The sequence below is a fragment of the Malaclemys terrapin genome, chromosome 5 (assembly GCF_027887155.1).
Source record: "Malaclemys terrapin pileata isolate rMalTer1 chromosome 5, rMalTer1.hap1, whole genome shotgun sequence".
NCBI classification, from domain to species: domain Eukaryota; kingdom Metazoa; phylum Chordata; order Testudines; family Emydidae; genus Malaclemys; species Malaclemys terrapin.
Genome location: NC_071509.1, coordinates 3810551 through 3827939, shown reverse-complemented (window position 1 = coordinate 3827939; position 17389 = coordinate 3810551). Strand labels below are relative to the sequence as shown.

At 49.5% G+C, this 17389-nt stretch overlaps 1 protein-coding gene across 8 annotated transcripts in view; it reads right to left on the bottom strand.

The window, feature by feature from the left end:
* Positions 1 to 17389, bottom strand: part of DYSF (dysferlin) — a 289365-nt gene that overhangs the window by 4997 nt on the left and 266979 nt on the right. For all 8 annotated transcript variants that reach the window (XM_054030057.1, XM_054030060.1, XM_054030064.1 and 5 more), the window contains 3 exons: positions 11455 to 11633; positions 10470 to 10579; positions 9624 to 9771 (listed from right to left, as the gene is read on the bottom strand). In XM_054030057.1, coding sequence (XP_053886032.1) covers positions 9624 to 9771; positions 10470 to 10579; positions 11455 to 11633 — 437 coding nt within the window. The remainder of the gene's footprint in view (positions 1 to 9623; positions 9772 to 10469; positions 10580 to 11454; positions 11634 to 17389) is intronic.

The window sequence follows — 17389 nt, the reverse complement described above, 5'->3', positions numbered from 1 at the left end:
CTCTTAAAAATCTCCAGTGATGGAGATTCCACAACCTCCCTAGGCAATTTTGTCCAGTGCTTAACCACCCTGAGTTAGGATGTTTTTTCTAATGTCCAACCTAAACCTCCCTTGCTGCAATTTAAGCCCATTGCTTCTTGTTCTTGCATTCAGAAGTTAAGGAGACCAATTTTTCTCCCTCCTAGAATCATAGAAGCATAGAAGATTAGGGTTAGAAGAGATCGCAGGAGGTCATCTAGTGTAGTCCAATCCCCTACTCAAAGCAGGACCAACACCAACTAAATCACTCCTCCTTGTAACAACCTTTAATGTACTTGAAAACTGTTATCATGTCCACCTCAGTCTTCTCTTCTCCAGACTAAACAAACCCAATTTTTTCCATCTTCCCTCATAGGTCATGTATTCTAGACCTTTCATTGTTTTTCTTGCTCTCCTGTGGACTTTCTCCGAATTGTCCACATCTTTCCTAAAATATGGCACTCAGAACTCGACACAATACTCCAGGTGAGGCCTTATTGGCATGGTGTAGAGCAGAAGAATTACTTCTCGTGTCTTGCTTCTAACACTCCTGCTCTGCAAGAAGTCACTCTGTTGTTTTTAAAAAACAAAACCTAAAAGCACGTTACCGCCAAGCTCTTTTGAAAAGCACAAGTAAAGTTTGACCAAAGGCATCATGATAAATTACAACGCATAGCGGATTAGGAGGCTGTTTGCCGATTGAGCGTCGCTAATAATGCCATAAATCAGGAGAGCAAAACTGGGGCTGCTTACCAAAAGTCATTAGAAAAGCCTCCAGTGGAATAGAACTTTCTAATTAATTACACGCCATTTGTCTTTCCGAGTCTATCCCTCCAGAATAGTATTATTTTTATGATTTGACTGGTTCCATTCTGGAGGGGAGCAGGTTTCCTGTCCAGCTATGAATTTCTATTAACGAAGTGCTGAAAGCCAATGAGGATTATCAATCAGCGCAGAAAGCAAGCTGTAATTAGAATGAATGGCAATGGAAGCAAAGCTGTGCTTGCGTAACACAAACGGAGCTTGAAAGAGGAGTAAACAGCTGTGTGAAAAACAGAGCAGAATCCAGTTGGAAGAAGCATTACATTTTTGTATTTTGGTGGCCGCTAAAATCTTTACAATAAGCACTTTGTCCGGTAGATAACTTTACCGGGGTATTCCCTACATTTCATAGATTCAGAAGGCCAGAAGGGACTGTTATGAGCCTCTAGTCTGACCTTCTGCCTAACAAAGGCTAGAGAATTTCATCCAGGGACGTGCATAGTGGAAGGCAATATCCTTCCTTATTAAGTCAAGCTCAAATGGAAAGCCCATTTAGGTCAAAGGGGGTCTTTCCATTGACTTCACTGCACACTGGATCAGGCCCCAAGTGAGTGGTATTGAGCCTGACAACTGGTGCTGGAACCAGAGCATATCTTTTAGAAAGACATCCAATCTCAATTTAGAGAGTTCAAGAGATGATGAATTTACCACAGCTCTTGGTAAGTTTTTCCAGTAGTTAATTACACTTGCTGTTAAAAATAGCGTCTTAAATCCCTTTGGAATTTTTCTAACTTCAGCTTCCAGCCACTGGACTTTATTATGCTTTTGCCTGCTGATTAAAGCTGCCCCCGATGGCAGATGAGGTAGAGGGTATATAGAAGGACAGGAAATTTCCAGGGAACATCACCATCAGAGTCCTTACGTGCAGAGGTAATGGTAAAGATTATAAGTGGCAACCACTGTATAAGTAAAGTTAGTTCAGGATGTCAAGTAATGCGGCTATGTGGAATAGACTCCACTATATTCAGGAACCTCAGACTATCAGCTTTTCAATATTTTGCAAAACCTGACAAATTTTAGAGACAACCCGCCAAACCTTGCAGTTTTCTGCTCAAAACCAGGATGTTTTTCGAGTGGAAATGGTTTCATCGTCAATTGAAAAATGTCAATTTCCAATCATCTGCTAAAGTTCAACGTTTCTGTAGCAAAGCCCACAAAACTGGGATTTTGGTACATTTCCGTGGGAAAATGTGATATATGGCAAAAAAATAATGAAAAAAAGCAATGGAGTCAAAAAACAGCATGGAATGGAAGTGCAAATAGGGTTTTCTTTTTTAAAATATTGCCAAAAAATATTGTTTCTGCTGTTTGCAGAAAGCCTCGGTGGCAAGAAGGACATTCTTGTGAGTAAGTCTTGAGGTTAGGCCTCAGGAGATCTTTGTTCTATCCTCAGATCTATCACAGACTTGGTTTGTGACTTTGGAAAAGTCACTTAGCCCCTGAATCGGCTAAACATGTGCTTAAATCCACCCCTAAGTCCTTAGGTGCTCTGCTCATCTGGGGCCTTCTCAATTCTCTCCTCTGTACAATGGGTAAAATACCTCTCCAAGCTCACAGTTCAGTTGTGGAGCTAAATTCATTGACATTTCTACAATGAGCTGAGGATGCACCCAATTAAATCAACAGTAAATCTCCCCTTGACTTAAAGGGGGTGCAGAATCAAACTGTGAGAGCCACAGATGGCAGGAACTATGCCAGGGCAAATTACTACTGTAGAAAACCCATGGCTTAGACCTATGGATTGGCCATTTGCTCTTGGAATGTCTGATGACAATGGCTGCGAGAAGCTGGCTTTATTACATTGGCCATGGGAGCCAAGTCATGAGTCAGCTGGTTTGTTTCTGTTTCTTGATGGGTTCCTTTCTGCCTGAAATTCAAGGCTCTTCAAGGTGTCATGGGAGAAGAGGGAAGGTCCTCTCATGGATTGGTAACTGGTTAAAAGATAGGAAACAAAGGCTAGGAATAAATAGTCAGTTTTCAGAATGGAGAGAGGTAAATAATGGTGTCCCCCAGGGATCTGGAGGGACATTCAACATATTCATAAATGATCTGTGCAGAGTCCTGCACTTAAGAACAAAGAATCCCATGCCCCGCTACAGGCTGGGGACTGACTGGCTAAGCGGCAGTGCTGCAGAAAAGGACCTGGGGATTACAGTGGACGAGAAGCTGGATATGAGTCAGTAGTGTGCCCTTGTTGCCAAGAAGGCCAAAGGCATATTGGGCTGTATTAGTAGGAGCACTGCCAGCAGATCGAGGGAAGTGATTATTCCCCTCTATTCGACACTGGTGAGGCCACCCTGGAGTACTACATCCAGTTTTGGCCCCCCACTACAGAAGGGATGTGAACAAATTGGAGAGACTCCAGCGGAGGGCAACGAAAATGATCAGGGGGCTGGGGCACATGACTTACGAGGAGAGGCTGCGGGAACTGGGCTTGTTTAGTCTGAAGAAGAGAAGAGTGAGAGGGAATCTGATAGCAGCCTTCAACTTCCTGAAGGGGGGTTCCAAAGAGGATGGAGCTTGGCTGTTCTCAGTGATGGCAGACGACAGAACAAGAAGCAATGGTTTCAAGTTGCAGTGGGGGAGGTCTAGGTTGGATATTAGGAAACACTATTTCACTAGACGGGTGGTGAAGCACTGGAATGGGTTACCTAGGGAGGTGGTGGAATCTTCATCCTTAGAGGTTTTTAAGGCCCTGGCTGGGATGATTTGAGAAAGCCCTGGCTGGGATGATTTCGTTGGTGTTGGTCCTGCTTTGAGCAGGGGGTTGGACTAGATGACCTCCTGAGGTCTCTTCCAACCCTAATCTTCTATGATTCTATGATCTGGAAAAAGGGGTAAACAGTGAGGTGGCAAAATTTGCAGATGATACAAAACTACTCAAGATAGTTAAGTCCTGGGCAGACTGCAAAGAGCTACAAAAGGATCTCACAAAACTGGGTGACTGGGCAACAAAATGGCAGATGAAATTCAATGTTGATAAATGCAAAGTAATGCACACTGGAAAACATAACCCCAACTATACATATAAAATGATGGGGGTCTAAATTAGCTGTTACCACTCAAGAAAGAGACCTTGGAGTCATTGTGGATAGTTCTCTGAAAACATTCACTCAATGTGCAGCGGCAGTCAAAAAAGCTAACAGAATGTTGGAAATCATTAAGAGAGGGATGGATAATAAGACAGAAAATACTATGTTGCCTCCATATAAATCCATGGTACGCCCACATCTTGAATACTGCATGCAGATGTGGTCGCCCCATCTCAAAAAAGATATATTGGAATTTGAAAAGATTCAGAAAAGGGCAACAAAAATGATTAGGGGTATGGAACAGCTTCCTATGAGGAGAGATTAATAAGACTGGGACTTTTCAGCTTGGAAAAGAGGTGACTAAGGGGGGATATGATAGTGGTCTATAAAATCATGACTGGTGTGGAGAAAGTAAATATTCCTTCCCATAACACAAGAACTAGGGATAACCAAATGAAATAAATATGTAGCAGGTTTAAAACAAACAAAAGGAAGTATTTTTTCATACAACGGGCAGTCAGTCTGTGGAACTCCTTGCCAAAGGATGTTGTGAAGGCCAAAACTATAACAGGGTTCAAAAAAGAACTAGATAAATTCATGGAGGATAGGTCCATCAATAGCTATTATCCAGGGTGGGCAGGGACGGTGTCCCTAGCCTCTGTTTGCCAGAAGCTGGGAATGAGCGACAGGGGATGGATCACTTGATGATTCCCTGTTCTGTTCATTCCCTCTGGGGCACCTGGCATTGGCCAGTGTCGGAAGACAGGATACTGGGCTAGATGGACCTTTGGTCTGACGCTGTATGGCCACTCTTATGTTCTTATATTCTTATGTTCTATTCACAGTAAGCCTTAGCTCCAGCACTGTCAAGTCCCACAGAGTCTCTGGTGGAGATGCACCCCAGGTAAGGAGATGAAAGCAGTTTCCACACACCTCAAGATCTGGGACCTTTGACAACACTGTTCTGAATAGTACAAAGCAAGGAGGGCTCTATAGCTCTGTACTCATAGGCCCATCGATGGAAAGACAATTCCTCCTTGGATAACATCCTGTGACACTAAATAACCTGGGCAAGTTTAGTGATGAGCACACGGTAAGAGGGCTGAGGGGGAAAAAAAGAACCAAGAAAGCTGGGGATCACCCTGACGAACTGCCGAGGAAATACACACGTTTCAGTGACCAGCACAAAGGACCTCCAGCAAAAGAAGCGTGCTTTATTTGAGAAATGAACATGCCCCCAGAAGACACTTCTACCCTCAGTATGGATAATCGAGTCCACAAGTGTGCACCTCAGCTGCAAGAACACCGCTTGCTTGCAAAACTAAGTGCATGGGGCTTAGGGGTCCAGGAGGCAAAGTATCCACCAAGATGTTTGGGTGTGTCTCTACAACAAAGTCAGGGAGAAGAAAAGTGAGCAAAGCAGCACAGAGAAGATGTTGCACGGGATTGCCTTTGCTGAACTGACAGCATGCACTGAAGAGACAAGACTGAATGAAGCTATGACTCTAGTCTTTAAACTAGCAGACCTCCCATGGCACTACAGTGCTAGACTAGAACAGCTGTGGGTGGCTGGCAGGGAGCATTCACAGCACTGACCTAAAATCCTGTCTCCTCTCACATATTCCAGGTGTCCAAGCACACAAAGGACATGATGTGCTCCTTGCCTTCAACAAGGATATCGGACACACCCTCTGAAAAGCATGTGAGGAAGACTCTGACAACAGCAAAAATTATTCGAAGGGAGATGTTTCAAATGAAACACAGTTTACTGGATCGTTTGACCCATGATGCCAAACAAGATCTGCACCTGAGTCACTATTGGCACTGATGTCCATGACATTGGATGGTCCAAACATTAAAACTCAGAACAAATTTCCATCCATCCAGCTACACTTATGTTGGCACACCTGTTGCTGTAGAACAGCAATATCCATCGCCGTGAAGTACCACGACACAGCTTGAGAAAGATCTTTACCAATCGACATTGGTTTGACTTTTCACGTACAGGCACGAAAAAATGAGTTAGCGGCTACCGTCTTTAAACGTGGATTGTCCATCGCCTAAGACAGAGCGTTGGCCATCTATCCCAGCATGGCAAACAGTGCATGCCAACACTACGAGGATGAGAAATGTGGTCTGTCTTCTAAAGATTTGTGTTGTCTGTTCACTACTGTGGACGACATAGACCACAATCCCAGCTCCACCACAGCAACAAACTCCTTGCACAGAATGGGGATATCAGTTTTTCAGCATCCCAGTACTCCCAGAGGGAGTTGTCAGGGATTCCCAGCCTAGACCGTGAGACTGCAGCATCAGTGAAGAAGACTATATCATCACCTCCTGACTCTTACACAATTGTCCCTCCCTGTGCAGAGAAACCCACAGGGAGAGGATCAGCCCAAGAGGGGTGGTTGGTTCAGCAGAGGAAAGAGAAGCTAGGATCCTCTAGGGAGAAGCCAGAAGCCTGCGAACCAAAGGGAGGTTGTGTTAAACCCAAGCTGTGGGGAAGCTGCACAAGGGGGCTTGGAGTTAGGAAGCAGGCCAGGGAAACAGCAGCATACCAGAAGAAGCAGCCCTAACTGGAGTTGGAACCCATAGTAGAGGGTAGGCCTGAGTTCCCCTAACAGCCCTGAGGAAGGGGCATACGAGCCCAACGGAAGGAATATTTAGCCTAGGGTGTGGCTGAAGACTGACCCCAAAGGACGGGACAAGGATAACCCATAAGCAGGTCAAAAGCTCTTTTGTGTAGGGATATTTAGTGAACATTCAAATTGGACCTTTTTGTTAACCCGGAAGGGGACTGAACTTTTGGGGACTTGGCTGGACGGCTGAGCCATGGAAGACCTGGTGAGAGGCAGACAGCCTGCAGGAGGCACCAGAGACAGGGGCCCCTTGCAGAATCACCCCCTGACACACGGGGGCACTGGGGGTTATGAGGACACTACCTTACAGTGCCACAGTGTAGGAAAGATGTGGACAAACTGGAGAGAGTCCAGAGAAGAGCAACAGAAATGATTAAAGTTTTAGAAAACTTGATCTATGAGGAAAGGCTAAAAAAAATGGGCAAGTTTAGTCTTGAGAAAAGAAGACTGAGGGGGGACCTGATAGTCTTCAAATATGTCAAAGGAGTTATAAAGAAAACTGTGATCAATTGTTCTCCATGTCCATGACAAGAAGTAATGGGCTTAATCTGCCACAAGGGAGATTTAGATTAGATATTAGGGAAACTTTCTACCTCTAAGCGAGGTTGTGGAATTCCCATCATTGGAGATTTTTAAGAACAGGTTGGACAAACAGCTATCAGGGATGGTCTAGGTTTATTTGATCCTGCCTCATCGCCAGGGAACTGGACTAGATGATCTCACAAGGTCCCTTCCAGTCCGACATTTCTATGATTCTATGAAAATCCTTACGCTCTCTGCTGCTCTGGGGCCTTTAGCTCTCCCTGTCTCCGTTTTCAGCTTGTATCTTCTTCTCCCACCCGTTGTCTGTATAGATCAGTGGCTCTTTTCCATAATGCGACTTTCCCAAGTTTCCCCTCCCATTTACCCTGGAACACCCTCCCCCATCCTTCCGTTACCAATATAGGAAGGAAAGGCAGTCATAACCCACGGACACCTGCTCATGACTCCCAACCTGAGAGCATATGATTCAGGGAGTGTCTCTTACTGTCTGTATATGCCACACCGAGCACACTGGGCCCCGCTGTTGGCTGCAGCCTCTATGGGCTACTGTAATCCAAATAATAATATAATGGATTGTCCCTTAATGTACGCACTCTGAGTTGTACCAGTGACTCTTTGCAAAGATCTGTATCTAGAGTGACCAGACGGCCCAACATTATCAGGACCTTCCCAGCATTAGGGGCTTTGTCTTATATATGCCACTATGTCCCGCCTCTGAAAGAAAGTGTCCCGATTTTTCACACTTGCTATCTGATCTCCCTAGGGGTAGCCCCAATACACAAGCCATCCCCACTGTTCTAGCTTTAGTGCCAAAGGTTGATATTTAAGAGAGCAGGAAAGGAACTAAATCTCTGAGTGGGATAGACAACCCGGTGACCCAAAAATCTGGGGGAAGCCATTTCAAACAAATGAAAACAGAAACATTCCATGAAACAGTCTAGCTTTCAAGAAAGATGACTAAGCCTGTCCAAAGTGAAATGAAATACAACAACAATTTGCTATGAACAGTCAGAGAAAAACACAAGCAATAATGAATGTAAATCAATATTTAGAGCTAAAGGATTTTTGTTTCTCTCCACTTAGTTTTAGTACCATAATATCATAACGAATCCTAAACCACTGGAAACTTAAAGGAGACAGTAGGGCTAGAAGGGAGATCTTCCTGCTCAGAAAGAACAGGCCCTGCTACTTGAGCTAAGGAAAATCTCCATTAATTGCTTGCAGTATAGGGCATATGAAACACAACCGACTATTTCTGATTCTGTCTAGCAGGAGACGGTGCTTCGCACTTGTATGATTATGTCTTTTTAAATAATATTTAGCAAGTAACTGATCGTTTCTCAGACGAGGCAAGTATTATTGTCCTTTAGTAAAGATGGGGAACCGGAGGTAAAGAGACGTGTCTAGAGCTGAGAGCCAGGAACTCCAGAGCTGTAATCCCATCATATCTTTGTCCTCCAGAACAATCTATTGTGCGTGATCTCAAATGGTTTGAAGGAGATTACAGTGCTTAGGAGATATTGAGCACTTTGCTTTATGGCTGCACACGAAGCAATCTGCAAATGCAGCCTCTCTCTTGGATAAAGTTATAAATTACCTCAAAAGAGTGTGTGGGGGGGTGGGGTTTATAGATGTACACAGCACAGAATTTGTTAAGTGCTGGAAAGAAAGAGGTAGGTCATTTTTCTATCAGTCTGGGGAGGGGAGGAATGGGATCCAAAACACAGCATGAATTATTTCAGTGTTTTAAAAACAGGAGGATTTGAAACCCATCCCCAGGCCAAGCTGGAAGGCTGGAGGTTTGGTTATTTATTTATTTTGTTTTGCAAATGGAACTGAACCCAAGGCAGAAAAAGCCACTGTGCTGATTAATGAGGTGGGATCCTTTCCCCTCTGTTCCATACATTATGTCAGCAGAACACTCCTTCCAAGCCCTGATAATGAGAGATTGGGCTGCTTGGATCCCTGTAAACTACCCTGCATCTTTAACCAATTACATTTGAACATACTTTCACTACTGCTCAATGCGGGCGGGGGGGGGAGCTGCCTTTCTCTTCAAGGCAGCAGCAGCGCTTTCCATCCCTGGATGGCCTTCCACGTGAGGATCTCAAAGCACGTTGGAAATCAATGAAACCTTACCGCCTACCCCACGAGGCTGGGATTAGTATAATCGCCACCCCCATTCTACACATTGGGGAAACTGAGGCACAGAAAAAGGCATCTGACTTGACACACAGCAGAATCCAGACAGACAGACCCTGGAAATCCCCCACCATCCCTATCCCTGGGGCAGCCTCATTGGCGCTAGCAATGGAGATATGGGTATAGCAGGCCAGGTGCCCGCAGCATAGCTACCAGGACATGGACCCCTGCTCTGAAATGACGAGGTGTGGCTCAAATAACAAGGGCATGCCCACGCTAGGGCTATGGGGGGAGTTGTGCCGACAGCAGGGCAGTGGTGGGAAATGGGTAAGTAAAATGCCAGCGTAGCCACGGCATGGGGGCTGGTTCTAATAGCTGTCTGGGGGGCCTGGCAGCGTTTCTTCAGCCCCTGCCGACATCGTACCGGGAAGGCGTAGATGAAAATCCCGATGAAGAGCAGCAGGATGAAGACCACGACGGCGATGAGAAAGACCCACTTGAAGCGCCGCCACAGGATGTACTTCATGGTTTTGTAGGGGGAGGTGAACCACAGGAAGGAGGTTTCCGGGCGCCTGCAACCAGGACCGTCAGGGTTAGCTCTGAGATGGCTGCACGGGATGGTCCCCTCAGCCTTTAGCGACTGCTGAGCGCGACAGGCATCTCCAAGGGGGATTGCGCCCAGTCGGACCCCCAGACGCCCCGCAGAACACGCCCGCTGAACCCCCCCCCACCAACATCCTGGGTGCGTCCAGGCAGAACATGCCAGCTGAGCTCCCACTAGATATGTACTGACCAGATGTACCCATGGTACCATCTGAACCCTCTTGGATACCATGAGTACATCTGGGCAATACGTGCCATCTAAGCCCCCTTAGATACCACGGGGTACATCCTGGCACTACATCCCATCTGAACCCCCTTGGATACTATGGGTACATCCTGGCACTACATCCCATCTGAGCCCCCTGGGATACCATGAATACATCTGGGCAATATGTTCCATCTGAGCCCACCTTGGATACCACGGGGTAAAGGCAGGAAGTACATGTCATCTGAGCCCACCTTGGATACCACGGGGTACAGGCGGGCAGTACATGCCATCTGAGTGCACAACACACTGATGGCAGTGAGCTCTAATGCCCCACTGTAAGTGTTTGCTGGATTGGGCCTCTGTAGATTGTGACCTCTTGGCCCACAGGGCCTGTCTTTTCAACTTGCTTCTAACGTGTCCCGGGTCCCTATGGTTGGTTTAGAATCAACCAGCTCTTACTTGGGGTCTTCCAGCTTCGGGTTCATGTTTGGCTCATCGCGGCCCGTCCCTGCCGGCCTTTCTTCCTGCTCCTGCTCGGTCACAATCTCCAAGGTCATTTCCAACTTACCCTGCATGGGAAAAGAGGCAGGAAATAGAGTAACTGGCTTTGTGGAGCGAAACACTGACTTGGGAAAGGAAAATTGCTTCAGGGCTTCAGCCAATGGCTAACTCTTAGGGATCAGGGTGATTATCGCACATCTGCTACTGCTGGATTCGGGTCCTGGCCACAGGTCGCTGGACTAAATGGACCGTGGGTCTGATCCAGTCTGGCAATTGTTGTGTTCCTCTGTTTCAAATTAGAACTCTGTGGGAGGAGGCTGAGTTAGATTCACCCATATTTTCTTAAGCCAAGAACATACATATCCCTAGCAAATGAGTGGCCAGGTTGCAGTGTCTGAGGAAACAACGAATATTGAGCCACTAATGGAGAATATTTGCAAAAAGTGACTTTTCAATATGTAATCACGCGCGTTCACTGGGTTCTACGTGCTCATCCAGGCCGGGAACAGACCACGTGACCTCAACGACCAGTCAGAACAATTCAGTTTTCCAACTATCAACCTCTCATTCAGGGACCATCATTTTGCTCCGTTTCTACCGTGCCTAGCACAATGGGGCCCTGGTCGACGACTGAGGCTCTTAGGGTGCACAGATGAATGATCATGAGAAATTGGAGAATACAAAACAGGGCAACGTTCACGACAACAAATGATTTGTTCTGAATGATTTGTCCAGTGCTGTGACAAAAGCTGGAAAACCCTTAGGAGAGGAAGGATGGACCAGGGTTTAGGGCACTAGTCTAGACTGTAGGTCAATTCCCTGCTCTGCCACAGATTTCCTTTGTGACCTTGGGCAAGTCACTTAGTCTCTCTGAGCCTCAGTTCCCCACCTGTACAATGGAGATAAAAGCACAGATGATGCCAAGTGAGCCAAAGGGACTTACTGCTATGGTCTTCTTCTCTTCTGCCTCCACAACACAGGGCCACCAGCCCTTAACAGCTTTCTGCTCAAAGAGCGACACAAATCGGTCAGAGGACAAGGTCTCATCCAGGAGGTTTAAGGAGCATTTCTCAGCCGTCTTGGCGGGTGCTGGCATCCGGTTGAGGTCCATCTGAACAGAACCTGCAAGGAGCAACGCTAGCATTTACAGGTTGAGCATGAATCACATTCCCCAGGATCTGGAGGGAGATTGGGGTTCGGGACAGGCTGGGGGTTCCCTGACCCCATGGCCCCAGCCATAAACGTTAACACGTGGCATAACGGGCACCGAAATCAGGACTGGATTTTCCAATGAGCTCAGCTCCCATTGTGATACCATCCGGCAGCTTTTCTAAATAACTTAGCGCCCAGCGTGCGGAGTGACTAAGGACCAACTTATTTAAGACCTTGTCTGTCCCTGTGCCCTAGTGCCACTGTGGCAGTCAGGGGGCATCTGGCTTGTATGAGAGAGCAGGGCTGGCTCTAGGATTTTTGCCGCCCCAAGCAAAAACAATTTTGGCTGCCCCCCGGACCCTCATTTTTTTCTTACCCCACCCCCGGCCCCGCCTCAACTCCGCCCCTTCCCCAAATCCCCAGCCCTGCCTCCTCCCCCCAGGCTCTCAAGCCTAGGAGGGAGGGAGGGAGAGGGAGAAGCAGCGCGTGCACCGGCCACTCGGGGTCTCCCCCTCCCTCCCAGGCTCTCAAACTTGGGAGGGAGGGGGAGCAGCGGCGCGCGAATCAGCTGTTTCGCGCGCCGCGGCCGCTCGGGATCTCCTCCTCCCTCCCGGGTTTGAGAGCCTGGGAGGGAGGGCGAGCAGCGGCGCGCGAGCGGCAGCAGCGGAGGTGAGTTAGGGCGGCCGGGGCACATTTTTAGGGGCGGCATGGCATAGATCACATTTCACAGGATCTGGGGGGAGATCGGGGTCCGGGACAGGCTAGAGGTCCCCTGACCCAACCATTAAGAACTGCAAGAGGAACATCACCTAGGTCTGACTGCCCAACGCCGTACTAGCCTGGGAGAGAAGTGTGGCATCTAAAGTTAGACAGCAAAATGCGTCTCAGACACCTACATGCTGATTCAAAGAGGGATTTAGACAGATAAATGTTGATCCAGGCACCTCCTTTGCCTCAGCCGGCATTTATTCATAGACTCTAGGGCTGGAAGGGACCTCGAGAGGTCATCGAGTCCAGTCCCCTGCCCGCATGGCAGGACCAAATACTGTCTAGACCATCCCTGATAGACATTTATCTAACCTATTCTTAAATATCTCCAGAGATGGAGATTCCACAACCTCCCTAGGCAATTTATTCCAGTGTTTAACCACCCTGACAGTTAGGAACTTTTTCCTAATGTCCAACCTAAACCTCCCTTGCTGCAGTTTAAGCCCATTGCTTCTTGTTCTATCCTTAGAGGCTAAGGTGAACAAGTTTTCTCCCTCCTCCTTATGACACCCTTTTAGATACCTGAAAACTGCTATCATGTCCCCTCTCAATCTTCTCTTTTCCAAACTAAACAAACCCAATTCTTTCAGCCTTCCTTCATAGATCATGTTCTCAAGACCTTTAATCATTCTTGTTGCTCTTCTCTGGACCCTCTCCAATTTCTCCACATCTTTCTTGAAATGCGGTGCCCAGAACTGGACACAATACTCCAGTTGAGGCCTAACCAGCGCAGAGTAAAGCGGAAGAATGACTTCTTGTGTCTCGCTCACAACACACCCAGTGGTATCCGGGTGCTTGATTCAGGTAGCCATGTTTGAAAGTGGGGCCCCGCGTCACTTGGCACTCGCTTTCTGAGTGCTCAGAGCCAATGGTGACGAACGCAGCATAGATGCCCAGGCGGAGTAAATTAGAGACAAGGTGGAGGAGGTGACAGCTTTTATTGGCCCCACTTCTCTCCCTTTCACTAAAAGTGGGGCCAATAAAAGATATCACACACTCACCTTGTCTCTCTAGTACCCTGTGCCCCCGAAACGGCTACAACTACCCTGCAAACAGGAAGAGTAAATGAGATTTCCAGTCGCCCCTTGGCATGTCCTTGGCTGCCGTTCTGACCAGTCACTGGTGACTCTCCCCCGTGACCCACTGCTGAGTTGCCTGCTGCAGTCTGCAGAGAGGCTCTCACAGAAGGGGTGGGTCATTCACCTCGGGGGGATGTGCAAAGCTGGACCTTAAGCCACTGTACTATGTGTCCCCCGAACCGTGGCTGGGTTAGATTAAGCCCCTAGCAAGAGGTTCCTGAGATCCTCTATGTCCCTGGGGTGGTGTCGTGCATACTGATGGCCCTCAAAGATATAATCTCTCTCCTCACTGCTCTCAATCCCCATCTCTGGCTGAGGGTTACCACCTTTGAAATGCAAAAAACCCAGCACGCACCTCCCCTGCCAGGCAAGCCTACCTCACCCCCAACCCCCAAGCACAAGGCAACTCTGCATGCCCCCTTCAACAGCCACTTGCAGTATTCAGAGCGACAACACATCGAGAATACGATTTTTAACAGCCCCCACCCCCAGCATGGGATTTTGGGCCCCACTTGCAGGAGCTTTCACCCCCACACTGCCCGTCCCAAGCTCAGCAACCAGTTCTGCTCCCCAGCCGGAGCCCGGCTTCTCCTGCAGCTCCCAGTTTTTCGCCCTCCCGCTTCCAAGCCCTGGGGGCTGCAACGGAGCCCCTTCCCTCCCCCTCCCAGGCCAGGTGTTGCAGGGGGAGGGGGAGGGTCAGGGGTTGTACCATCCAGTCCCCATTGCTCACAGGGGTCAGGGCGACAAGTGGCGGAGCCGCCCTGAGCTGCTGGGGTCTCTGCTCCCCTCCCCTCCTGTGAAAGCAGCGTGGGCTCCTACGAGCAGGGGAGAGAGCTCTGCCTGCTTCCAGCAGCAGTTCTGATTGGCTGCTCTGCCTGGGAGGCGGGGCAATGGGAAAGGCAGCCAATCAGAGAGGGATCTGAAATGCATGTGGGGATTGGAGGTTCTGGCTTCGCCAACCTGGCTTCCAGCCCTGGCCCCACTGGACTCCCCCTCTCCCCTGTAAGGGTGAGGTCTAGGATTGCCAACTTTCTAATCGCACAAAACCGAACACCCTAGCCCTGCCCCTTCCCCGAGGCCATGCCCCCTGCCCCGCCCCTTCCCTGAGGCCCTGCCCCCCGCTCACTACATTCCCCCTCCCTTGGTGGCTCACTCTCCCCCACCCTCACTCACTTTCACTGGGCTGGGGCAGGGGGTTGGGATGTGGGAGGGGGTGAGGGCTCTGGCTGGGGGTGGGGCTGGAGATGAGGGGTTTGGGGTGCAGGAGGGGGCTCTGGGTTTGGGGGACTCAGGGCTGGGACAGGGGGTTGGGGCACGGGGTTGGGACATGGGCTTACCTCAGACGGCTCCCGGTCAGAGGCGCAGCAGGGCTAAGGCAGGCTGCCTGCCTGTCCTGACTCTGCGCTGCGCCCTGGAAGCAGCCAGACTGTCCAGCTCCTCGTGGGGGGGCCGCCATTCCTGGCCAATGGGAGTGTGGAGCCGGTGCTCTGGGCGGGGACAGCATGCGGGGCGTCACGTCCCCCGTGCATAAGAGCCGGACCTGCTGCCCACTTTCGGGGCACAGCATGTAGCCAGGACAGGTAGGGACTAGCCTGCCTTAGCTCCGCAGCACCGCCGACCAGACTTTTAACGGCCCGGTCGGTGGTGCTGATCGGAGCCTCCAGAGTCCCTTTTTGACTGGGCGTTCCGGTCGAAAACCGGCCACCTGGTCACCGTCGTGAGGTCCCTGCAGGTCAGGGATGGGAAGGGCTGGTGCTGAGGTGCCATGCAGTTCCCTTTGGGGGACAGAAATGGGTGTGTGGGGCCCGGTCCAGAGCAGGGGCAAATGGACACTGCTCAGCTGGTGTCAGTGGCACTTCCCCCATTGACACCCCCTCGGGATCCGTCCCCCGCCACCTCCAGGGCTTGGGTCAGCTGAGCACTGAGCTCCCTGTGAAGGAAGGAACCTGGGGATTTCATCAGTAGAAATTGAGGGAGCCTGATCCCTCAGAGGAGAAAACCTAGCAGGAGAATGGCTTATTCCCCAGGCAGCGCCTCCGGCCACTCCTGCATTAACCCTGTGCAGACAATGCAGGGCAGAGTAGGAGCTGGGACTTATCGGTGCTTTCCTTGACAGGTGCCCAGAGAGAGGGTCGCATTGGCACCAGGCCGCTTGCATGGGGACCACCGCTAATTTGCATTCAGTGGAGTAGATTGCATGTGCAGCCCCATTGCAAAGCCCTCCCCGAATGACCATGTCCTCACTGGTGCTGCGCTCCCTCATGGGGTCCACTAGGACTTCAGAGGCGTATCCCATAGTGCTTTGTGCTGCAGTGACCTCAACCACTCTAAGTCTTTCCCAGTGAACTGTGAGAACCCTGGGCTGTGTTTGTGGGCACGCAGGGGGAATGGTGGGAAGGCGCTGAAGGACTATCAGCACTGGCGTGATGTAGCCTGGGAACACACTGCAAAGTGAAACACAGGCTGTGACCCATGTGCCCAGCTGGGCCAGCTGGCCGAGTGAAAAGCAGCACTTCACCGGGGTCAGAGGGTTGGGGGTGTGGATGGGAAGGGGCGAGGGGAACACCCAAGACCCCACGTTAACTCGTTAGTGAAGACAGACCCTGGATACTGCCTTGTTCCAGGGGGAGCACTGCACGTTAGATGCGGAGTCCCCCCAGCTGCCCCTCTGTGTTAACAACAGTGGCTTCAGCACAGAAAGCTGGGGGCTGCATCAGACCTACAGGGTGCATTGTGTGTCCCCCCCACTTTAGGCAAACTAGAAAACATCCCTCCTCCAACCCTGAGTCAGGCACCAATAAACAGCCACTCAACAATTCTGCGGTGCAGAGGCAACCACCTGTTTGTACCCTGGACAACAATGGGCCATGTGGACATGCAGATAAACCCACCTGCCCACTCCGGCACACACGCAGGGAGACAGAAACATGGACCTCCAGCGAGACTGATAAATACACGGACACCAAGACCCTCTCCTGAATTTCAGACCTGCCTGCAGGAAAACCCCCTCTGAGATGGGCTGCCTCCCTCTGGGGGCAAGGGGGTTCTGGACTGCTGGGGGGGGAAGGAGAAGTGATGGGGGAGGCATCGTGATGTGAAGAACTGATGTGGGAGCTGGGGGGGGGTGAACTGATGTTGTGGGAGAACTGATGGGACAGAGATTCTGCAGCAGGGGGCCAAAATCACCTCACTCCATACATTCGGGAGAGCGGGCCACACTGATCGTCACCCGCACACGTTGTATTCAGAAATCAAAAGAATGGCCAGAAAACTCAGTGCAACACGAAGCAGGCCGGAGCTGAAGCATGAGGCTAGTTTTGGGGCAGCACATTTCAATGCAGAGCAGTGAAATCAGACAGAGTTTGGAGAAGAGAGCTCAGAAAGGTTTAGAAATTAAAATGCTCTGAAGAGATCAGAAGATGGAACTCCTGACATTTCTATGGCACCTGAAACAGCCTCAAGCACTTCACAAACTATCTACATCCAGTGCAGCCACCTCTGGGGTAGAACGCTCAGCAAACTGCGCAAAACAGAAAGGGGGGAATTTTGTCTGAGGAAGCCAAGCTCCTGCATTCTTACACAAAATGCCCCAGGATCTTTAATGTCCATGCAGAACAGACCGGACCTTGGTGTTTTAAAGTCTTGTCTGAAAGACCCATGTGTAGCAAACTGCTTGGAATTCAGTTTATCTACCTTGGCATGGGCTGAAAAGCCGGCCATGTTTGTTCTGGAGGAGAAAAGGCGGAGAGGAAACATGAAAAGTGACTACAAATAGAGGATATAAAAAAGGGTGTTAGAAAGAGGTTTGAAGCCAATTCCCACTCATTATTGAAGACAGAACAAGACGCTCTGGGCTTATAGAAAGCTGCATCAAGGTGG